This window comes from Lepidochelys kempii, chromosome 5, assembly GCF_965140285.1.
Source record: "Lepidochelys kempii isolate rLepKem1 chromosome 5, rLepKem1.hap1, whole genome shotgun sequence".
NCBI classification, from domain to species: domain Eukaryota; kingdom Metazoa; phylum Chordata; order Testudines; family Cheloniidae; genus Lepidochelys; species Lepidochelys kempii.
Genome location: NC_136384.1, coordinates 1,426,931 through 1,451,441, shown reverse-complemented (window position 1 = coordinate 1,451,441; position 24,511 = coordinate 1,426,931). Strand labels below are relative to the sequence as shown.

The 24,511-nt window shown below is 58.0% G+C and overlaps 1 protein-coding gene across 1 annotated transcript; it reads right to left on the bottom strand.

Annotated features, from left to right (window-relative positions):
* On the bottom strand, positions 1–23,468 carry LOC140911760 (uncharacterized). Its single transcript, XM_073345511.1, has 6 exons — positions 23,366–23,468; positions 5,512–5,727; positions 3,505–3,810; positions 2,699–2,796; positions 1,775–1,967; positions 1–17 (listed from the first exon to the last, which is right to left on the bottom strand). The coding sequence occupies exons 1-6, from the start codon at positions 23,466–23,468 to the stop codon at positions 1–3; spliced, it is 933 nt and encodes a 310-aa protein (XP_073201612.1).
* Positions 23,469–24,511: the final 1,043 nt, after the last annotated feature.

Here is a 24,511-nt window from a genome sequence, read left to right as displayed (position 1 = left end):
TCAGTCGCACACACTATCTGTAGGTGGAACAGAACAGACAAACCCGTTCCGGGGTATACAGTCTTTACCCTCCACCAAGGCTTCCTCCCAGGAGACACTGCCTTCTAGAACAGTCCAACGGGGCCCATTGTGGTTCCCTGGACTGGTGAGTCCTATCGGCAGCTCTCCCTGGGCTCAGTCTCTAACCAGGCCAACCGGCACCATCACAGTACCCTTCATTGGTCTGGCTAGGCTCTGGGCTCAAGCCTTGCTCACTCCCTGCAGTCAGCCAGGAGCTCCTTCTTCGCTACCCCAGTCTTTGGCAGCCTTCCCTGGGCGCAGCCTTCCCTGAGCTGTCCCTAGTCCTGCTGCTCTTCCAGTCAGCCAGCCAGGAACCCAGTTTTCCCTCTTCCAGCTCCAGGCAGCAACTGACTGACTCTGTCTCTTCTGCTCCTTTTTATATGGCTCTCCTGGCCCCTGATTGGTCACTCCTGCAGTCCCTCTGATTGGCTGCTTCCCCTGCAGTAACTCTAGGCTGCTTGGAGGACTTCTCTTCTGCTCCTCTCTGGGACGAGGTGTGGCAAGACCCTAAGGCCCCCAGCAGATGGCCCCTGGCCCTAGTCCACTGCGTCAGAGTCAACAACTGATTTCCAGTGGCCGGCCTTCTGTCTGCTCCTGGGGATCTTGAGATGTGTCCATGAGGAGTCCACGTAACTCAGAACTTTTCCCCTTTTTATGCTTGTGTCACATAGCTTGTCAATCACCAATAACATCTGAGCAAACAGTTTGTTAAGCAAGAAGTTTCACACCGTTAGTTTGCAGAGTCTGCAGTCTCATGGGCCCGGCTATACTGTACTGTACTGCTCAGATTGAGAGAGCGAGACGGGTACCCAGAAGTCACCTACTTCAGGACAGGCCCAACAAAGAAAATAACAGAACGCCACTGACCATCATGTACAGTCCCCAGCTAAAATCTCTCCAGCACCTTATCAACGATCTACAACCTATCCTGGAAAACCATACTTCACTCTCCCAGACCTTGGGAGACAGGCCAGTCCTCGCTTACAGACAGCCCCCCAAACTGAAGCAAACACTCACCAGCAACCACACATCACACAACAAAAACACTAACCCAGAAACCTATCCTTGCAACAAAGCCCGATGCCAACTCTGTCCACATATTTATTCAGGGGACACCATCATAGGACCTAATCACATTAGCCACACCATCAGGGGCTCGTTCACCTGCACATCTACCAATGTGATCTATGCCATCCTGTGCCAGCAATGCCCCTCTGCCATGTACATTGGCCAAGCCGGACTGGGAGTGGGTGGCTCATTACAAAAGCAGTTGGGCAGCTGCAGCTCCCAGCAGTGGCTCTGCAGGCGAGTCCCTCCCCACCCGGGCAGGGGAGACAGGGGAATAGCAGTGAGCAAACGGGGGCTGGGTCTTGGGGGGAAGGGGCAGAGCGGGGGTGGTTCCAGCACTCCTGCTGGAGTGTGTGGTTTTTAAATATTACCCGAGAGGCCACTCACAGTGGCTTGAGGGGCTGTTGAAAACAGGGGGTGCTGCTGGGCTCCCAGGGCGCGGCTCCCTGTCAGAGGGGCCAGACATGCCCTGGGGCAGGCCTGGTTTATGGCCCAGGCACTGCAGGTGCGTGCCGAAGGCCCTGTCACAGGATGACAACAAAGGAGAGGGGCCGGGAGCCACGCCAGAGAGCTCAGGGAGTTGCTTTTGGTCCGTGCCCTGGTCCTCGGCCCCCTCAGACTCATCCTAGAGCAGGGAGGCCCCTACCAGAGATGTTGGTTTCAAAATCCCAGCGCGACTCCTGCCCAAGGCCGGCAGCCGTCAGGCCCTGGATTGTCACCGTGTAGTTGGTCCCGTGTCTCCAGGGGTGCAGCAGGTACTTGGTGACCGACTGATTCACTCGCACCTTCTCGACCTCGAGGAAACTGCTGTTGTACTCTCTCCTGGCCGTGATGTTCAGCTAGAGAAAGGAACGCGGCTCTGGAGAGGAGCGGTTCTGACCCCCAGCCCCACCTGACAATGGGCACAAGCCCCACGCTGCAGGGAATTGTCTGAGCAGGGACTTCACCTGTGCCAGCAGGGACTTCACCCTCCTTCTCTCCCTCCCCCTGCAGCACGGCAGAGCTGCCCAGCAGCACCGGGAGTTTCTTCTTCCTCTGCGGCAGCCAGCATGGCCACCTGGGCAGCAAGAGGGGCATTGCTCAGGTAGGGGGAATGCCCAGGGCCGCTCCCCCTCACAGGGGTCCCCCATTTGTCAGTGTCCCCCGGGGAAGTGCTGGGGCACGGAGCTGCATGCTGTGCCAGGCAGGGGACGGGCGAGAGCCCGCAGCACAGGGGCACGGAGCTGCATGTTGCATTCGCAGGATCTGGGTCAGAGCCCGCAGTACAGGGGCTCGCAGCAAGATGGATGCAATGCTGGAGACAGGAGGGATTGGGTAGTTTTAAACTCCCAACTGGCCATAAAGGGGGAAAGCCTAGGGAGGGCCATGGAGCAGCTGGAGAGTGGGGGCGAGATGCCCCTCACTCTGGGGCAGGGCTCGGCGCTGCGGGAAGGGCAGCAGAAATGGATAATGACACCTGGACGATGCCCCCTGAATCTCCCTCCCTCTCTCGCTGTCCCTGCCCACTCAGACCGTGCCCCGGGCTGAGACACCCTCCAGAGGCATCCCAGCGAGTCGCTTGCCCCGGTACCTGGTACCCGACGATCGCCCCTTTGCAGGGCGGCAGCTGTTTCCACCTGAAGGTTTTGGTGCTGGGATCCAGCGGCTCAATCTTGGGTTGGTCTGGAGCTGAAAGCGAAGGAATCCCAGGTCACTGACCGGGCCCAAGGATGAGGCACCCTGTGCAGAGCACTGTGGGATCGGGGGCTCCCGGCACAGGGATCACCATTCTGGGTGGTCCCTGCTGCAGGAGGGCGAGGGCCAGGCCCTGCCACCTCTCCTGGGCAATGCTGGCTGGCTGGGCATGAGGAGCTGGCAGCGTCCTACAGCTCCTCCCTGACAGCCCCTGGCAGCAGAGACACAGAGCTCCTGCCCCTGCCCTGGCTGCACGAGGGGCTCAGACACCACAGTGAGGGGCGTGGTACCGGGACTGGACTGGATGGACGGACTGCTGGGAAGGTGGGCAGCCGACCAGCTGGGCTAGGGCAGCTAGTGGCTCTTCTCCCAACCGTCCCACGCCTGGGCCTTCAGAGCCCCGAACACACCGTGGGATCCCCCCACACCGAGCCTCAGGTTCCAGGCTCACCCCACAGGGCTGTTCTGGGGAGATGGGGAGGGAGATGCGGTTGGGGGACTCTGTTTACTGTAATGAGCCCCACACCCCTTTCTCCTGAGCCCCCCCTCCAACCTCCAGGCAGGGCCCCGATCACCAGCTAAGCCTGCTCAGTTCGTCGGACAGGGGGGTTGAGTTGCAGAGCGACTGAGGCCCGTCTGCCCCCATGCTCAGCAGCGAGCCCAGGATTCACAGCCACGGGGTGACTTCCCCACCTCCCCTACCTGTTTCACTCGTGTGGACCTGCTGGCTATAAAGGACGGTCGCTGGGTAGCCCCCAGAGATGGTGACTCTGTAGGAGGTGAAGGGGTGCAGGGAGCTGCACGTTACTGTTCCTTCCAGTCCCTGTAATGGCTGCTCGCTGGTGGTGTGCTGTGGTCTCTGGCAGGGGCCTGACAGGGGTCCAACCAGCCAGCATTGGGCCCGTATCTTCCAGCTGCCGTGGCAGGATTCGGGGGGTTCACAAGTCCAGTGCAGTTTGATGGTGGCGGGTGAAATCTCCAGGGCCCCTGGGATGATCCGGGGGGTCACTAGAGAATAAGCACCAGCATGAGGGTTACTTTCCTGCCCCTTCCGCATGCACAGAGCTCTGCAAAGGCATTCCAGTCAAATAGCCCCTGCTCCCCACCCACAGCGGGGTGAGAGGCCAAACCCACCAACATCTCAGCTCCTCGGGTGGAAGGCACCACAGAGGACACAGGATTACCATCAGTATTGCCTAACTGAGCCCCGGAGGGGGTTCTGATCCAAGCCTGATTTCCTTTTCTTCCAGGAAACCTCACCCCCTTTGCAAACACCCCCGGTGCTCCCGTCCGTACCTCCGTCGCTCGGCAGCCAAGCAGGACACAGCCCTTTGAGGGAGCTGCAAGCTGGAGCTCCCTGCCCCAGGGCACATGCAGGCTGCAGTGGGACAGGGACGCAGCCCATGGAGACTACAGGCCTTGCGCCATGCGGTCCCGAGCGGCAGCAGAGTGCATGCTGGGATTGCCAGACCTGCTGACCGGACACGCAAAGTCCAGTTACTGCGGGTGGGGGCGGCAGGGAGGTGCTGAGTCACCACCCGCGCCAGCCCCTCCTCAGCCGGGGCTGCCTCCTACCTGTGTCGGGCGCTGCAGCTCCCAGCGGTGGCTCCGCAGGCGAGTCTCTCCCCACCCGGGCAGGGGAGACAGGGGAATAGCAGCGAGCGAACGGGGCTGGGTCTTGGGGGGAAGGGGCAGAGCGGGGGTGGTTCCAGCATTCCTGCTGGAGTGTGTGGTTTTTAAATATTACCCGAGAGGCCAGTCACAGTGGCTTGAGGGGCTGTTGAAAACAGGAGGTGCTGCTGGGCTCCCAGGGCGCGGCTCCCTGTCAGAGGGGCCGGACATGCCCCGGGCAGGGCTGGTTTATGGCCCAGGCACTGCAGGCGCGTGCCTAAGGCCCTGTCACGGATAACGACAATCCCAACGCTCATTAAAACACTGCTTCAAGCTCGGTGGGCTGCAAAGAAGAACTTGAAAAGTGCCCTGAGTGTGAGTGATGCGGTGATGTCTGCCTGAGTCTGCAGACAGCCTTGATCTGGGGGGACTGTAGCTGGGCGCACCGGGTGGAACGAGGAGAGCTTAGACTGAACAGCAGGAGAAATGTTTGGGAGCAGACCTGCCCCTCCTACTCCAGGGCATGAGCCAACCTCTGACTGGGGGGTGGGGACTCTCCCTGGGGCAGGTGACCCCATCGCTCCCTCCTGGGGGGTTCCTACGTCTCTGTCTGAAGCTGCTAGTTTGGACCCAGGATCCGGGGCTCGATGGAGCACAGCTCCGGTCCAGCCTGGCGTCGCCTGTTTCTGTGACAGACGTCCTGACAGGGACACCCTCGCCCCCCAGGAGTGGCATCCTCTCTGGGGGTGTGGAGGGAGCAGTTAACACTGGGCCGCTCAGAACGCTGGGGAACTCCCTGTTGGGAACAATCCTGCCCTGGCCTGGGGATGGGCTGGCTGGGCCCAAGGGGGCTTTGCTGGCTTCAAGTGCTACAAGTCTTTAAAAAATACCCTTAAAGCCCCCCCCCCGCCATCCCCCCCAATGTGCCTTGGCCTCGTGGCCTCCTCTCACAGGCACTGACCCCTGACCTCAGGCCTTCCCCGCTCCCCTGCTCTGTGTGCGCCCAGACGGTTCTCAGTTACCCCATGCCCCAGCTGGGTTTCCAGCCGCGCGAGCAGGGAGCTGGCCAGGGCCGAGAGCCGCTGTGTCCTCACTTACCTGGACAGGTAACATTCCCTGTGGTAGGGCGCAATGTGCCCCGGTCCCACCTAGCCCAGTCACTCCAGGTCTGACCCTGTCTCACACATCTGATCACAGAGGGCGAAGGCTGGGACCCCCCAGGGCAGCTCAGTGTCGTCTGTTCATTCTGGCCATAAAACGGCCGGTCTGGCACAAACCGGAGTCTGGGGTCCCACTGGGGCCTGGGGCATTTCTCTGCCAGAGGAAAGGGGTGTGGTGTTAGTGAGGGCTGGGGCAGCCTGGCTGGGAGATGTCTGACGCTGGGGGATAATCACCCAGTGACCCTGAGCTGCCCTGAGGGGTTCGAGCCCTTGCATCCCGTGATCACATGTACCGGACAGGGGAACCGGAGCATCTGGAATGAGATTGCTGCCTGCCTGGGTAAGTGTGGGCCCCCTACGTGGGTCACCGTGATTCCAAGGGCCTGGACTGGTGCCGGATGCTCCGTGACCCTTCGATACTGTAGGGAGGAAGGAATTGCCGTCCCAGATCAGAGCAATGGTCCAGCTCAGGCATTCGGGGATGTGCCGTACAGGGCCCGAGGCAGATAGACAGAGCTCAGGGGGCAGGGGAGTCTGTTCTACTGAGACTCCTAGAGCTGCCCCCAGGAGCCGGAGCTGCAGCCTCTGTCACTGTGCCAGTCCCTCGGACACGATGGGGTGGGGCCATTTCTGGTGCAACCTTTTAACAGTGAGGGTCATTCCCTAAAAATGTTAACATGTCTGACTGGCACGTGAAACCTTAAATTAGAGTGAATACATGAAGGCACGGCACACCACCTCTGAAAGGTTGCCGACCCCTGTGATACGTCCTCAAACCCCTATACACACAAGAACACCCCCCCGACACCCTATACACAACCCCATAGACGCCCTCTATGGGCGGGTGACCATGTTCAGGAGGGGGAGGACATAGATAGCTTCCTGACGGTCTTTGAGAATGCCTGTGAGCTGCACAGGGTTGACCCTGCGAACAGGCTCCAGTTTCTCACCCCCTTACTGGACCCCAAAGCCGTGGAGCTGTACAGCCGGATGACAGGGCCGGAGGCAGGGGACTATGAACTGTTCAAGCAGGCCCTGCTCCGTGAGTTTGGGCTGACCCCCGAGATGTACCGGAGAAGGTTCCGGAGTCAGCGTAAAACGCCTGAGGTCACCTACCTACAACTGGTCAACCGGATGCAGGGGTATGCCCGCAAGTGGACAGCTGGGGCCCGAGCTAAAGAGGACCTGCTGGACCTAATCGTACTGGAGCAACTGTATGAACAGTGCCCTTCCGACCTGAGGCTGTGGCTGGTGGACAAAAAGCTCGAGAACCCCCAGCACGCAGGGCAGCTGGCCGACGAGTTTGTGAACAGTCGGTCAGGGGGTAGCCGGGAGGAGTCCCAAAAGAACAGGCCCCCCCCGATGCAGAGAGAGAGTCACCAGGGGGCCTCCCAGCGGGGAAATAGGGAGAACCCCCTCCCAAGGGGAACGCCTGGCGTCGGGCCCCTCCGACCCGCTCGAGGGGACCAACGTGACCTGAGCTGCTATCACTGTGGCCAGAGAGACCACGTACGGTCCCAGTGCCCCGGGCTCAGGGACAGACTGAGCAGACCCAACCTACCCAGGGTTAACTGGGTAGGGACTCAGCTGGACGAGGGGCAGACGACCCAGAAAAGGGGGGCTGCCAGTTTACCACCTGCTCAGGAGAGAAGAGTACCCCAGGCCAACTCTGCCAGAGGGCTGGAGGCTCTGGACTCAGGGTGCTCGGTTTACAGGGTGGGCGCGGGGCTGTCCCTCCGGAGAGAGTGCCTTGTTCCCCTGGAGGTGGATGGGAGGAAGGTCAATGGATACTGGGATACGGGCGCGGAGGTGACGCTGGCCCGGCCTGAGGTGGTGGCCCCAGATCGGGTGGTGCCCAACACCTACCTGACCCTGACGGGGGTGGGCCATTTAAGGTGCCCGTGGCAAGGGTACACCTGAAATGGGGGGCCAAGGAGGGCCCCAAGGACATGGGGGTGCACCACCATTTGCCCACTGAGGTTTTGATGGGGGCGAACCTAGAGGACTGGCCAAGCAATCCCCAGACCACCCTGGTTGTGACCCGTAGCCAGAGCCGGCGAGGGGCACTGCGTCCCTACTTTGGGGAGGGTACCACATCGGAGGCGCAGAACCCTACCCTGTTGGGGAGGGAGTGCCGAGGGGCACGGCTCGGAGAGGCTGTGGACTCAGACCCGGCCGGTGAGAGGGAGCCGGTCCCCATCCCTTCCCCAGCCGCTGAGTTCCAGGCCGAGTTGAGGAAAGATCCCTCCTTGCGGAAGCTCAGGGACCTGGCCGACCTTGGTGTGGTACGGACCATGAGGAGAGGCTGCCAGGAGAGGTTCCTGTGGGAGAAGGGGTTCCTGTACCGAGAATGGGCTCCCCCAGGGGAAGTGGAGTCCTGTGGGATCAGGAGGCAGCTGGTGGTCCCCCAGAAGTATCGCCGCAAGCTCCTGTACCTGGCCCATGACATCCCCCTCTCAGGGCACCAGGGAATCCGGCGCACCCGGCAGAGGTTGCTACAGAACTTTTACTGGCCCGGGGTCTTTACCACGGTCCGGCAGTATTGCCGATCCTGTGACCCCTGTCAGAGGGTGGGGAAGGCCCGGGACAAGGGGAAAGCGGCTTTGAGACCTTTGCCCATCATAGAGGAGCCTTTCCAGAAGGTGGCCATGGACATCGTGGGGCCTCTCAGCAAGACGACCCGGTCGGGGAAGAAATACATTCTGGTGGTGGTAGATTTTGCCACCCGCTACCCCGAGGCAGTGCCCTTAGCTTCCATTGAAGCCGACACCGTGGCGGATGCGCTCCTGACCATTTTCAGCCGAGTGGGGTTCCCCAAGGAAGTCTTGACAGACCAAGGGTCCAACTTCATATCGGCCCTGCTCTGGTGCTTGTGGGAGAAATGTGGGGTCCGGCACAACTGGGCCTCAGCTTATCACCCCCAGTCCAATGGGCTGGTGGGGAGGTTCAATAGGATGCTAAAGATGATGCTGAGAACCTTTATGCACCAGCACCCGCAGGATTGGGACAAGTACTTACCTCACCTGCTCTTCGCGTACAGGGAGGTGCCCCAGGAGTCTACCGGATTTTCGCCTTTCGAACTGTTATATGGCAGGAGGGTGAGGGGCCCCCTGGACCTGATGAGAGACGAGTGGGAGGGGAAGGCCACTCCCGATGGAGAGACAGTGGTGGAGTATGTCCTGATCTTCCGAGAGAGACTGGCTGAACTCATGGGCCTGGCCAGGGAGAATCTGGCCAGAGCCCAGAGGAAGCAGAAGGTCTGGTATGACCGCACGGCGCGGGCCCGTGCCTACGCCACCGGGGATCCGGTGATGGTTCTCATCCCCGTGAGAAAGAACAAACTACAGGCCGCCTGGGAGGGCCCTTTCAAGGTCGTCAAGCAGCTCAATGAGGTAAACTATGTGGTGGAGCTGTCGAACCGGGCGCACCACCGCCGGGTGTACCATGTGAATATGATGAAGCCATATTATGCCAGGGGGAATGTGGTGTTGGCCGTGTGTGGACAGTGGGAGGAGCAGGGAGACGACCCTTTAGTAGATCTATTCCCTGGGACCAGAGCTGGTTCCCCCCTGCAAACAATTCCCCTCTCAGATCAGCTAACCCCTGCCCAGCAAGCTGAGGTCAGGGAGGTGCTGCATCCGTACGGACAGCTGTTTTCCAACCAGCCTGGACGCACTAATCTGACTGTCCACCGGGTGCAGACAGGGTCACACCCGCCGATAAGATGCTCCCCCTTCCGAGTCACAGGGAAAACTGCTCAGGACCTGGAAAGAGAGGTCTGTGACATGCTGGCTTTGGGGGTGATCCAGCCATCTGCCAGCCCTTGGGCCTCGCCGGTGGTTCTGGTCCTCAAAAAGGACGGGTCAGTCCGGTTCTTTGTGGACTATCGGAAGCTCAATGCCATCACTGTATCTGATGCCTACCCCATGCCCAGGCCGGACGAGCTCCTAGACAAGCTGGGAGGAGCTCGGTACCTTACCACCATGGACCTTACAAAGGGCTACTGGCAAGTGCCGCTGGATGCAGATGCCCTGCTGAAATCGGCCTTTATCACCCCTCTGGGGCTCTATGAGTTCCTGACCCTGCCTTTCGGCCTCAAGGGAGCACCGGCCACCTTCCAGCGCCTGGTGGACCAGCTCCTGAGGGGGATGGAGAGTTTTGCCGTGGCGTATACTGATGACATCTGTGTCTTTAGCCAGACCTGGGTGGACCATGTGGGTGACCCAGGTTAGACAAGTGCTGGACCGACTCCAGGGGGCTGGGCTGACTGTAAAAGCGGAGAAGTGCAAGGTGGGGATGGCGGAAGTATCTTACCTGGGCCATCGGGTGGGGAGTGGCTGCCTACAGCCAGAACCAGCGAAGGTGGAGGTGATCAGAGACTGACCCGCTCCCCACACCTAAAAGCAGGTCCAAGCCTTTATTGGGTTGGCAGGATACTACCAAAGATTTGTGCCCCACTTTAGCGCCATAGCCACCCCCATCACCGAGCTATGCAAGAAGGGGAAGCCAGACAAGGTGGTCCAGACTGAGCGGTGCCAGGAGGCTTTCTGGGTGCTGAAGGAGGCTCTGGTCAGTGGCCCAGTTCTGGCAAACCCAGACTTTGACAAGCCCTTTATGGTGTTCACCGACGCCTCCGACACGGGACTGGGGTCGGTGTTAATGCAGGAGGATGAAAAGGGGGAGAGACACCCCATCGTGTACCTGAGCAAGAAGTTGCTACCCCGGGAGCAACACTACGCGGCCATCGAGAAGGAGTGCCTGGCCATGGTGAGGGCCCGCAAGAAACTAGAGCCCTATCTGTTCGGGCGACACTTCACCGTGTACACCGACCACTCTCCCCTGACCTGGCTGCATCCGATGAAAGGAGCCAACGCCAAGCTCCTGAGATGGAGCCTGCTCCTGCAGGATTACGACATGGACGTGGTCCACGTGAAGGGAAGTGCCAACATGATAGCGGACGCGCTGTCCCGGAGAGGGGGCCCCAAACTTCCCCAGGTCACTGGTCAGAGTGACCCCGCTCAGTTCAGTCTTGAAGGGGGGAGAGATGTGACAATGTGACACAGCAGGGAGGGGGGAGTGTTGACCTGGGAATGTGCCCTGGGGATGGGAGACCTGAGAGCCTGTCACCTGAGCCGGGAGGGGGAGGGGGAGGTAACACCTCTGCCCAGGAATGTGAACAGAGGCTGCAGGAGGGGGCCTGCTGGGGGGGTTTAGTTTCAGTTTGGGGCTGGGTGGTGGAACGCAGGGAACCCCAGGGCTGGGGTCTAAGCTCCCTGCTCCCCCAGAAGGACTTGACTGAGGGGTCCTGGTTGTACCCACAAGCTCTGTTTTGGACTGTGTTCCTGTTGTCCAATAAACCTTCCATTTTACTGGCTGGCTGAGAGTCTCAGTGAATCCCAGGAAGAGGGGTGCAGGCCCTGGACTCCCCCACACTCCGTGACACCCCCGAGATGTACCGGAAAAGGTTTCGGAGTCAGCGTAAAACCCCTGAGGTCACATATCTAGAACTGGCCCTCCGGATGCAGGGGTATGCCCACAAGTGGACAGCTGGGGCGCAAGCTAAAGAGGACCTGCTTAACCTAATGGTACTGGAGCAACTGTATGAACAGTGCCCTTCCGACCTGAGGCTGTGGTTGGTGGACAAAAAGCCAGAGGACCCGCGATGTTCAGGGCAGCTGGCCGACGAGTTTGTGAACAGAGGGTAGGAGGGAGGAGTCCCAAAAGAACAGGTCCGCCATGATGCAGAGAGAGAGTCACCCTGGGACCTCCCAAAGGGGGAACATGGAAAAGCCCCTCCCAAGGGGAACATCAGGTGTCAGGACCAACCGACCAGCTCAAGGGGACCAAAGGGACATTAGCTGCTTTTACTGCGGCCAGAGAGGCCACATACGGACCCAGTGCCCCAGGTTCAAGGACAGACTGAGCAGACCGAAGCTGCACAGGGTTAACTGGGTAGGGACCCAGCTGGACGAGGGGCAGACGGCCCAGACAAGGGGGACTGGCAGCTTACCAGCTGAGCAGGAGGGAAGAGTACCCCAGGCCAGCTCCGCCAGAGGGCTGGAGGCTCTGGACTCAGGGTGCTCGGTTTACACGGTGGATGTGGGGCTGTCCCTCCGGAGAGAGTGCCTTGTTCCCCTGGAGGTGGATGGGAGGAAGGTCAATGGATACTGGGATATGGGCGTGGAGGTGACGCTGGCCCAGCCCGAGGTGGTGGCCCCAGATCGGGTGGTGCCCAACACCTACCTGACCCTGACGGGGGTGGGCGGGACCCCATTTAAGGTGCCCGTGGCAAGGGTACACCTGAAATGGGGGGCCAAGGAGGGCCCCAAGGACATGGGGGTGCACCACCATTTGCCCACTGAGGTTTTGATGGGGAGGAACCTAGAGGACTGGCCAAGCATGCCCCAGACCGCCCTGGTTGTGACCCGTAGCCAGAGCCGGCGAGGGGCACTGCACCCTGATGTTGGGGAGGGTACCACACCAGAGGCGGAGGACCCTACCCTGGTGGGGAGGGAGCACCGAGGGGCACGGCTCGGAGAGGCTGTGGACTCAGACCCGGCCGGTGAGAGGGAGCCGGTCCCCATCCCTTCCCCAGCCGCTGAGTTCCAGGCCGAGTTGAGGAAAGATCCCTCCTTGCGGAAGCTCAGGGACCTGGCCGACCTCAGTGTGGTACGGACCATGAGGAGAGGCTGCCAGGAGAGGTTCCTGTGGGAGAAGGGGTTCCTGTACCGAGAATGGGCTCCCCCAGGGGAAGTGGAGTCCTGTGGGATCAGGAGGCAGCTGGGGGTCCCCCAGAAGTATCGCCGCAAACTACTGTACCTGGCCCATGACATCCCCTTCGCAGGGCACCAGGGAATCCGGCGCACCCGGCAGAGGTTGCGACAGAACTTTTACTGGCCCGGGGTCTTTAATCCGGCAGTATTGCCGATCCTGTGACCCCTGTCAGAGGGTGGAGAAGGCCCGGGACAAGGGGAAAGCGGCTTTGAGACCTTTGCCCATCATAGAGGAGCCTTTCCAGAAGGTGGCCATGGACATCGTGGGACCTCTCAGCAAGACGACCTGGTCGGGGAAGAAATACATTCTGGTGGTGGTAGATTTTGCCACCCGCTACCCCGAGGCAGTGCCCTTAGCTTCCATTGAAGCAGACACCGTGGCCGATGCGCTCCTGACCATTTTCAGCCAAGTGGGGTTCCCCAAGGAAGTCTTGACAGACCAAGGGTCCAACTTCATGTCGGCCCTGCTCTGGTGCTTGTGGGAGAAATGTGGGGTCCAGCACAGCTGGGTCTCTGCATACCACTCCCAGTCCAATGGGCTGGTGGGGAGGTTCAATAGGATGCTAAAGATGATGCTGAAAACCTTTATGAACCAGCACCCGCAGGATTGGGACAAGTACTTACCTCACCTGCTGTTCGCGTACAGGGAGGTGCCCTAGGAGTCTACCGGATTTTCGCCTTTCGAACTGTTATATGGAAGGAGGGTGAGGGGCCCCCTGGACCTGATGAGAGACGAGTGGGAGGGGAAGGCCACTCCCGATGGAGAGTCAGTGGTGGAGTATGTCCTGATCTTCCGAGAGAGACTGGCTGAACTCATGGGCCTGGCCAGGGAGAATCTGGCCAGAGCCCAGAGGAAGCAGAAGGTCTGGTATGACCGCACGGCACAGGCCCGTGCCTACGCCACCGGGGATCCGGTGATGGTTCTCATCCCCGTGAGAAAGAACAAACTACAGGCCGCCTGGGAGGGCCCTTTCAAGGTCGTCAAGCAGCTCAATGAGGTAAACTCTGTGGTGGAGCTGTCGAACCGGGCGCACCACCGCCGGGTGTACCATGTGAATATGATGAAGCCATATTATGCCAGGGGGAATGTGGTGTTGGCCGTGTGCGGACAGTGGGAGGAGCAGGGAGATGACCCTTTAGTAGATCTATTCCCTGGGACCAGAGCTGGTTCCCCCCTGCAAACAATTCCCCTCTCGGATCAGCTAACCCCTGCCCAGCAAACTGAGGTCAGGGGGGTGCTGCATCCGTACGGACAGCTGTTTTCCAACCAGCCTGGACGCACTAATCTGACTGTCCACTGGGTGCAGACAGGGTCGCACCCGCCGATAAGATGCTCCCCCTTCCGAGTCACAGGGAAAACTGCTCAGGACCTGGAAAGAGAGGTCTGTGACATGCTGGCTTTGGGGGTGATCTAGCCATAGAATCAGAGAATATCAGGGTTGGAAGGGACCCCAGAAGGTCATCTAGTCCAACCCCCTGCTCAAAGCAGGACCTATCCCCAATTTTTTCCCCAGATCCCTAAATGGCCTCCTCAAGGATTGAACTCACAACCCTGGGTTTAGCAGGCCAATCCTCAAACCACTGAGCTATCCCTTCCCCGCAGCTATCCCTCCCTTGGGCCTTGCCGGTGGTGCTGGTCCCCAAAAAAGACGGGTTGGTCCGGTTCTGTGTGGACTATCGGAAGCTCAATGCTAGCACCGTATCTGATGCCTACCTCATGCACTCCCCTCAACCATCACAGGCTGAAAGGCCCCTTCTGTCTGCTCCACAGACAAAGAAGAGCCGGACACACTTTCTCCTTTCCCAGACACACAGCTTGGGATCTCATTCCCCTGGTCCCAGCACACAAGGCTGGTCACAGACAACAGCTTGGAGATCGGGGTAGCTCCCTCCATAGGCAAGTCAATACCCCTGACAGACACAGGCACGTTTCCTTCACTGTCCCAATTCTCCACCCAGCTAACAGGTAAGGTCCAGGGACACTCATCTCCCACTCTCCTCGCCTTCCCACCCTGCTGACTAGACACAGCCATCAGCTCACAAGACTGCCTAGGCTCATCCAAACTTTCCTTACTAAGCACCTTGCCACTCCCAACAGATCCCCTGCCCTGCCTGTGTCTCCCCCCACTCAGCTGGGGTCTCAGCTCCCATTGTGCTCAGCGCTGCCCTTGCTGTCCCAGTGGGGTAGGCAGGGAGCTCTCTGCTTTCCTCACTGCATCAGAGCCAGCCTGAGCCCCTTCTCCAGTGTGCAAGGGGGCGGGGAGCATCTCTCTGTCCCACCCAGCCCCAGGGGTCTGGTTACAGGCAGGCAGGTATCCTGAGCCTAGCCGCTCCTCCCCCATGCCAGCCAGGTCATCTGCATTTTCACTGACCATTTCCCTCTCCGCCGATTGGTTCCCTGGATTCAAATTCAAACCCTTGGCAGTTACAGGAGCAGGGCCTGTATCCTGTCCCAAAGAGACACAGTCACCCCATAACAGGGTCTCGCAGCCGGTGTCCTGGAGAACCCCAACGACCAGCCAGCCCCACCCCTCCTGGGTCTGCACAGGGATCTGGGCCATAGGCAGGGCGAGGGGCTTCGTCCCTGGGACCCTCACCCAGCTCACACAGGCCCTCAGCCTCTGAGGCTGCACCACCCAGGGCCTGACACCAGTTCTCTCTGTCCCAGGATCTCGCCACCCCAGGAACGTCTCCCCATTGACCATCCCCTTCCGCTCCCACTGGGGGTCCGAGGGGCCTGGCCCCAGGAAACTCCACACAGACACATAGGTTGGGGTCAGGAGTGGGAGCCTGTCCACATCCCCAACCATCTGGCTGACGGAGTCTGTGGCCTTGGGACCCAGCAAGGGAGCTAGACACCGGGGCTTTTCCGCAGGGTCCCCCTGGTTCAAATCACCATCCTGCTCAAAGGCAGTGAGGTGGCATCCACATCCCCCCCTCCTTAACCAGGGGCAGCAATTTAGTCTCGAGGTTCCCTGCGGAACTGGCCCCCCGGGGTCTATCCCCACTCACCCCGGGGAGGTCCCCGAGACCTCTCCGCTCCCCCACCGCCAGTTCATGCTGCTGCTGCTTCTGCAGCTCTTTCTCGGGCTCTCGCTGTCTCCCACAGTCCTCTTGCTCTCTCGGACTCAGCTCCAATCCCGTCCGGCTCGATCCCCAGATCGGGAACCCGATCGTGAAGACCCCCGTCTGGTCGGGGACAGGAGTCTTGGCGATGCCTTGCTGCCACTCCCGCTGCTCCCAGATCCTGCTATAGCCCCATTTGGGGTCAGGAATCTGTTCCTTAGAGCGGTCATCCTCCTCCAGCTGCACGATGAACTGTGCTTTGGTGAACTTTCCAACACTCAACCCTCTCTTTCTGCACAGGGTTACAATGTCCTTCTTAAGGAGACGGTGAGAGGCCGTCACTCCGCTGTTCCCAAGTTGCTGTGGACTCACAGGCCTGTGTGCTCTCAGCTCCCCACGGTTTCCAGGGAGAACCCCTAGTGTGCCAGCCCTTCTCGAGGTCACCTTCTCTTTGCCAGGGTCGAGCTGCAGACTCCTCCGCCCCTGGGACTGCTCACTGCAATCCCCCAGGGGGGACCCTGTTATTGCAAAAGTCCTTCTCTCTCCCAGGGCCAAGCTGCAGGCTCCTCCTCCCCTGAGACTGCTCACTGCAGTCCCCAGGGGGACCCCATTACTGCACAGTCCTTCTCGCTGGTCACACACTCCCAGGGGTTAACCGCCCCCCGAAACCGCTCCTCTCTGAGCCTTCAGCACGCCTGGTCCTCATCAATCCCCCTTCGTTTTACTGCTCCCCAGTCACTTACTGCAGGAAGCACCATCCGCGGGGTGCAGTACATCCCACCGCTACCACCAGTTGTCCCGGAGTCCCTGGGCGATGCTCTGGAACTGCTCCCTTCAAAGCCAGTCAGGACTCTGCAGGAGCCTCCTCTCTGGGAGCAGCCTGTCTGTAGGACACACAGCTCACACAGCTTCCACCTTCCTGGGTCTGACCTTGGAGCATTCAGCATCCTCTGCCCCTCCGTGCGCTTCCCACAGCAAATCCGCCCAAGAGGGGTCCTGGGGAAGCCAGAGGGTCCTGCCCCACAACTCCGCAGTCAGACGTGACTCTCAGCCAGCCGGTAAAACAGAAGGTTTATTAGACGACAGGAACATGGTCTAAAACAGAGCTTGTAGGTGCAGAGAACAGGACCCCTCAGTTGGGTCCATTTTGGGGGGCAGTGAGCCAGACAACCCCATCTGCACTTCACTCCATGTCCCCAGCCAGCCCCAAACTGAAACTCTCTCCAGCCCCTCCTCCTCTGGGCTTTGTCCCTTTCCCGGGCCAGGAGGCCACCTGATTCCTTTGTTCTCCAACCCTTTAGCTCTCACCTTGCAGGGGGGAAGGGCCAGGCCATCAGTGGCCAGGAAACAGGGTGTCGGCCATTCTCTGTGTCCAGACCCCTGCACACACCTGCCCTCTAGGGCTCTGCAACGATCATACACCCTTACCCCACCACCTAGATACTTAAGAACTGCGTAGGGGAAACTGAGGCACCCCCACACTATTCAGAAGAAACATTAAGAACAGTTCCGCTTCATCACACCTTACTACCATGGACCTTACAAAGGGCTACTGGCAAGTGCCGCTGGATGCAGATGCCCTGCTGAAATCGGCCTTTATCACCCCTCTGGGGCTCTATGAGTTCCTGACCCTGCCTTTCGGCCTCAAGGGAGCACCGGCCACCTTCCAGCGCCTGGTGGACCAGCTCCTGAGGCGGATGGAGAGTTTTGCCGTGGCGTATACTGATGACATCTGTGTCTTTAGCCAGACCTGGGTGGACCATGTGGGTGACCCAGGTTAGACAAGTGCTGGACCGACTCCAGGGGGGCGGGCTGACTGTAAAAGCGGAGAAGTGCAAGGTGGGGATGGCGGAAGTATCTTACCTGGGCCATCGGGTGGGGAGTGGCTGCCTACAGCCAGAACCAGCTAAGGTGGAGGTGATCAGAGACTGACCCGCTCCCCACACCAAAAAGCAGGTCCAAGCCTTTATTGGGTTGGCAGGATACTACCAAAGATTTGTGCCCCACTTTAGCATCATAGCCACCCCCATCACCGAGCTATGCAAGAAGGGGAAGCCAGACAAGGTGGTCCAGACTGAGCGGTGCCAGGAGGCTTTCTGGGTGCTGAAGGAGGCTCTGGTCAGTGGCCCAGTTCTGGCAAACCCAGACTTTGACAAGCCCTTTATGGTGTTCACCGACGCCTCCGACACGGGACTGGGGTCAGTGTTAATGCAGGAGGATGAAAAGGGGGAGAGACACCCCATCGTGTACCTGAGCAAGAAGTTGCTACCCCGGGAGCAACACTACGCGGCCATCGAGAAGGAGTGCCTGGCCATGGTGTGGGCCCTCAAGAATCATAGAATCATAGAATATCAGGGTTGGAAGGGACCCCAGAAGGTCATCTAGTCCAACCCTCTGCTCAAAGCAGGACCAATTCCCAGTTAAATCATCCCAGCCAGGGCTTTGTCAAGCCTGACCTTAAAAACCTCTAAGGAAGGAGATTCTACCACCTCCCTAGGTAACGCATTCCAGTGTTTCACCACCCTCTTAGTGAAAAAGTTTTTCCTAATATCCAACCTAAACCTCCCCCACTGCAACTTGAGACCATTACTCCTCGTTCTGTCATCTGCTACCATTGAGAACAGTCTAGAGCCATCCTCTTTGGAACCCCCTTTCAGGTAGTTGAAAGCAGCTATCAAATCCCCCTTCACTCTTCTCTTCCGCAGACTAAACAATCCCAGCTCCCTCAGCCTCTCCTCATAACTCATGTGTTCCAGTCCCCTAATCATTTTTGTTGCCCTTCGCTGGACTCTCTCCAATTTATCCACATCCTTCTTGAAGTGTGGGGCCCAAAACTGGACACAGTACTCCAGATGAGGCCTCACCAATGTCGAATAGAGGGGAACGATCACGTCCCTCGATCTGCTCGCTATGCCCCTACTTATACATCCCAAAATGCCATTGGCCTTCTTGGCAACAAGGGCACACTGCTGACTCATATCCAGCTTCTCATCCACTGTCACCCCTAGGTCCTTTTCCGCAGAACTGCTGCCTAGCCATTCGGTCCCTAGTCTGTAGCTGTGCATTGGGTTCTTCCGTCCTAAGTGCAGGACCCTGCACTTATCCTTATTGAACCTCATCAGATTTCTTTTGGCCCAATCCTCCAATTTGTCTAGGTCTTTCTGTATCCTATCCCTCCCCTCCAGCGTATCTACCACTCCTCCCAGTTTAGTATCTTCCGCAAATTTGCTGAGAGTGCAATCCACACCATCCTCCAGATCATTTATGAAGATATTGAACAAAACTGGCCCCAGGACTGACCCTTGGGGTACTCCACTGGACACCGGCTGCCAACTAGATATGGAGCCATTGATCACTACCCGTTGAGCCCGACAATCTAGCCAGCTTTCTACCCACCTTGTAGTGCATTCATCCAGCCCATACTTCCTTAACTTGCTGACAAGAATACTATGGGAGACCGTGTCAAAAGCTTTGCTAAAGTCAAGAAACAATACATCCACTGCTTTCCCTTCATCCACAGAACCAGTAATCTCATCATAAAAGGCAATTAGATTAGTCAGGCATGACCTTCCCTTGGTGAATCCATGCTGGCTGTTCCTGATCACTTTCCTCTCATAGAAGTGCTTCAGGATTGATTCTTTGAGGACCTGCTCCATGATTTTTCCAGGGACTGAAGTGAGGCTGACTGGCCTGTAGTTCCCAGGATCCTCCTTCTTCCCTTTTTTAAAGATTGGCACTACATTAGCCTTTTTCCAGTCATCCGGGACTTCCCCGGTTCGCCACGAGTTTTCAAAGATAATGGCCAATGGCTCTGCAATCACAGCCGCCAATTCCTTCAGCACTCTCGGATGCAACTAGAGCCCTATCTCTTCGGGCGACACTTCGCCGTCTACACCGACCACTCTCCCCTGACCTGGCTGCACCAGATGAAAGGAGCCAACGCCAAACTCCTGAGATGGACCCTGCTCCTGCAGGATTACGACATGGACGTGGTCCACGTGAAGGGAAGTGCCCTGAACTTCCCCAGGTCACTGGTCAGAGTGACCCCGCTCAGTTCAGTCTCAAAGCGGCGAGAGATGTGTCGGAGCAGCGAGTGGGGTGGATTGACCTGGGAATGCCGCAGGGGAGTTTTACTGGGACTGTCTCCATGCGGGATGGGATAGCAGGGGCTGGCTTCACTGGAGGGGCGATACCTGAGCCTGTAACCTGAGCCAGGAGGGGGTTTGGGGTGAGCTGACACCTTTCACCCGGAAAGCTGGACAAAGGCTAGAGGAGGAGTTGGGAGGAGGCTGGGTGAGTCAGCTGGAGGGGGTTTTGAGTTGGGAGCTGACTGGGGAAATGTAGGGAACCCCAAGACTGGGGTCTAAGCTCCCTGGCCCCCAGAAGGACTTGACTGAGGGGTCCTGGTTGTACCAACAAGCTCTGTTTGGGCCTGGGTTCCTGTCGTCCAATAAACCTTCCATTTTACTGCCTGGCTGAAAGTCATGATAAATCGCAGGAAGATGGGGGTGCAGGGCCCTGACTCCCCCACGTTCTGTGACAGCAATCAGTCTAGCTAGGGACAAGTCACTTTCCTGAGAAGCTTTCCTGGGATGCTACAAACAGCCTCTGGCTCATGGCTGCTTAGACACTGCAGGGTCATGTGATCAAGTCACCTGCTACTGGACTCCATGACAGAACACCAGTATTTTTCCACTGGGGAGGTGGGAATCACTCTGAAAGACAAAGGGTTCCCACCACATGTGAAACCCATTTAAGGCAGGGAAGTGAGTTAATCAGGGTTCATTCTTCACTGAATCCCCGCCCAGGATGACTGTGGTGATCATCTAAGAAACAAAGATGAAGGTGGGGAGGACTGAGCCCAGGCTGGGAAGGCGTCTGGCCTGTGAAAGAAATACCTGGAGTTTTGAGCTGCAAGCAAGAGCAGCTTGCCTTAAAGAACCTCGGCAGACTGTCTAAAACAACAGTGAGGGTGAGAAATTACGGCTTGTAACCAGTTTCTTTAGTATCTAAGCTTATATGGCGTTTTTGTTTTATTTGCTGGGTAATACGTTTTGATCTGTTTGCTATCTCTTATAATCACTTAATCTGTCTTGTGTAACCAATAAACGTGTTTTTGTTTTCTCTTTAACCCCCCCAGTTTGTGGAATTCATAACTGGGGGTGGGGCAAAAAGCTGTGCATATCTCTCTCCACATTGAGGGAGGGGTGAATTTAATGAGCTTACGCTGTACAGTTCTCTGTGCAGCGCAAGACGATACAATTTTGGGTTTACTTTCCAGAGGGGGTGAGCACTTGAGTGCTGGGCAATTTCTTAGCTGAAGTGTTCCCATGCAGAGCTGATTTCGGTGTCTGTGTCTTTCTGCCGCTGCATGTGTCCCTACCTGTGTGTGTGTGGAGGAGGCTTGAGGGCCTGGCTCAGCAGGACAGTGTACGGGAGCCCAGGCTGGTGGAACAGGAGGGCCCAGTGGTACCCCAGGACATCAGGTGGCACCCTGGGGAGGGGGGTAACTCGTCACAGGGGTGTTGGGCTGATCTTTGTTGTAGCTGTTGGCTGTTGCAGTCACTGTGCCTAGGGTATCAGCAGCACCAGACCCCTCAAAGGGTGCTCTCTATTATGCCAGGAATCACATTTGGCATTTCCCAGGGCAGGTCCCACGTTTTGGTTTCTCAAGCCACCCCACAGCATCCCAATCTCTCCGTCCTTGCCTGTGCATGGCTGTGGGCCCTCCCAGGGTGACCTGGGCTGGGATTGAGGGCACAAGTCACCCTGACAGGGATCACAGGATGCGAGCAGCAGGATTTGTTACATCTCTTCTGTCCTTCCCCAGAAGGATAACAGGAGACTTGACCACACCCTGTGGCCCCTGACCCACTGGCCAAGCCAGTCCCTGGCAGCACCCGTCCAGCTGGCGCTCTCCCCTGCTGGCGTCTCCAACCAGCCTTCACTAATCCATCCTCATCAGCATTCTCAGGGCAGCTGTCTGTTTCCATGCCTTCCTCGCTTCTGCTAATTGGCTTCACTTCCCTCCCTGCAAACCCACAGGGTGCCAGGAGCTGGTCACTTTCCCCAGACCCATCCCACTGCCGGTATCACCCAGGTGTGGGGGTTGGGGGTTTTGCAGCTTCTCAGACTGCCTTCGTAGCTGCTGCCCAACTCAGGGCTCAAAACACAGAGAATTGCAACTGCCCCAGAGGGGAGAGGCGAGAGCTTACAGGCCCGTGATCCAAACCAAGGTGCAAATCAGCGCTGGGCAGGACAAGCAAGTAACTCATCAAACGCACAACAGGAATCGCACCAGCTCACAACCACAACCCCTGGGCTACACAGAGAGATGTCAGACAGCTCTATCCGTCTCCTTGTCACTCACACAGGCCCCCCGTCTCTTACCTACACCCCATCCCAGGCAAACCAAGTTCTCAGCCGCAGTCACCCGGGGACTCCCAGAAACCTTAACTCTGCGTTCCTGGGGATGGCTGGCTCTTCCCAAGATTGTGGGGCTGAGTAGGGCGTTACCGCCCTTTGCACCTATTGCTGTGATGCAGGTTCTGCGAACTGCAGGCTGGTGCTGTCAGCAGGGGGCGCTGTGCACTGTGGGGAGGTTGGAGCCATCAACTGTTAGACAAGGGCAGGGGGCAGTGACCTTGGGGTTTTTCTTGCTCCTGCCGGCCACCTCTGCTTGGGCCTGCACAGGCTGGTGTGAGCCACGCCCCCTGCACACGTTCCTCGCCCGGGTTCATGCCCGCAGTCACTCTGCCCTGCTGAGCGGAGGGTCCCCACCGTGCCCACAGGGTATCGCAGCCGGCCATTTACCAGCAGGACACCGACTCGTAGCTAGGCTTGGAAGGATGCGGTTTTTAATAGGTACGTGTCCGTAGATGTGGATTTCGCCGCACTCGCACCGGCGGAAGAGCTATTCCCAGCCACGATAGAAATGTGCAGCTAGGCAAAGGAAGTAAAACGCGGCTGGAGAACTCACTAAAGGTTGATTGAGGGATATTTAGTCTGTATGTCGACAGTTTGTTTTTAATGGTTATAGAGCTTTAACATTGTGAATCGCAACATCTACTGCCATGAAATAATTATTGTCCAACCCTCCCTCCGTCCCTTCCCAAAACTGTGAAAATTTAAATCAATTTGAAAAAATGCTTAGAAATTAGCATTGCTGTTATCCGTGGAAATTATACAAAAATACAAGTTCCGCTGAGGCTACTCATAGTTCAGGCTCCCCCGGCAGAGAGGGGTGCTTACTGGGGCACTCCCAGGCGCTCCGTACAGAAAGCTGCCAGCCCCACAGTACAGCGCCGGTGTCAACGTGCATCTGCTATGGAAACGAATCCCTGCTGCATGGTCCCATCACTCATACCAGGTACACCCCCCCTCTCCAGTGGGCACTGAGAATGCAATGAACTCGTTACAGGAATGAGCCCACTGTGCTGGGGGCTCCAGGAGGGTCTGCATGGCTCAGAGGGAGCAGGGAGCTCAGGGTGGCTGGCTGGACTCCTGCTCCTGGTACCAGAGTTGTTCCCAGAAAAGAAACAGAGCCCCACAGGTTCTCCCCCACCCACGCATGGGACTCACACCTGCCCCGCAGGGAACTGGTGATACTATTTGTAGGGTAGCGTGAAGGCCACTTCCCCGGGCTTCTTATCCCCAGTCCAGAGACAGACGCTGACCTGTCTGCTGCTCCCAGGGGGGGACCTGCTTCCCCGAGGGGCGCACAGCTGCAGCTCTCACTTGGGCCCCCCCAGGGGAACATGGTTTCCTGCCCCAGCATCACCCTCAGCTGCCTTTCACCCCAGCTCTCTGAGCGGTGCTTGGCGCTGAGCCCCTCAGGCTCTGGCATGGACGCAGAGGGCAGCCCCCTCCCGGGACAACTGCAGCAAGACTGACAGGCAAAGCCCAGCAGCCACTTGCAGCCAGGGGAGCAGCAAAGCCTGAGTCGGGTCCTACCTGGAGTCTTGGGGCGGCTGGAACTGGGCAGTCCTGCTCCCTGGGCAGACAGCAGTGGGGGAAGGGCCAGGAGAAGGGCCAGAGCCGACACCTGCAGGGCCATGTTCCAAGACAGCCCCAGGGCAGAACTCAGCCCCAGGCGCTCTGCCTCTCTGCTCAGCTCCCGTGTGAGCTCAGCGTGGCAGAGACCAGCGAAGAAAGGAAACAGCCAGACACACAGAGATTGCATGTGGTGCAAGAGCTTCCTCCTTGGAGATGGAAACTCCTGTCAGAGCTGCTCTTGTTTCTCTCCGGGTCTGCTGGGGCACCATGTGGCTTCAGGCCTGTTCTGTAACCTCGCTGCTCTGTGAGCTGTCAGGGGAACACACAATCTGTTGCTTCCCCTCATCACTGGGCCAGGACTCCTAGGTCCCTTTGGCCCATGCCCAGCTTGCGGGGCCTGGGGGAGGGGAGGCAGTAAGGGGACGTGAGCGCAGCCAGCCCCCGGCACTAACCCCTTTGCGCTGCACACGAAGGGGGTCTCTTGACACACGGTGTAAAAGGTTTTAAAATCATGTTATGAAAAAGTACAAAGATGCCTTATACGTATTTCTTATCCAGCAGGAGAGTGAGTTTGTGTGTGTATGGGGGTGGGGGGGATGTGAGAAAACCTGGATTTGTGCTGGAAATGGCCCACCTTAATTATGCACATTGTAGGGAGAATGCTCACTTTGGATGAGCTATTACCAGCAGGATAGTGAGTTTGTGTGTGTGGTTTTTGGGAGGGGGGTGAGGGGGTGAGAGAACCTGGATTTGTGTAGGAAATAGCCCAACTTGATTATCATGCACATTGTGTAAAGAGTTGTCACTTTGGATGGGCTATCACCAGCAGGAGAGTGAATTTGTGTGGGGGGGTGGAGGGTGAGAAAACCTGGATCTGTGCTGGAAATGGCCCACCTGATGATCACTTTAGATAAGCTATTACCAGCTGGACAATGGGGTGGGAGGAGGTATTTTTTCATATTCTCTGTGTATATATAAAGTCTGCTGCAGTTTCCACGGCATGCATCTGATGAAGTGAGCTGTAGCTCACGAAAGCTCATGCTCAAATAAATTGGTTAGTCTCTAAGGTGACACAAGTACTCCTTTTCTTTTTGTATTTCTTAC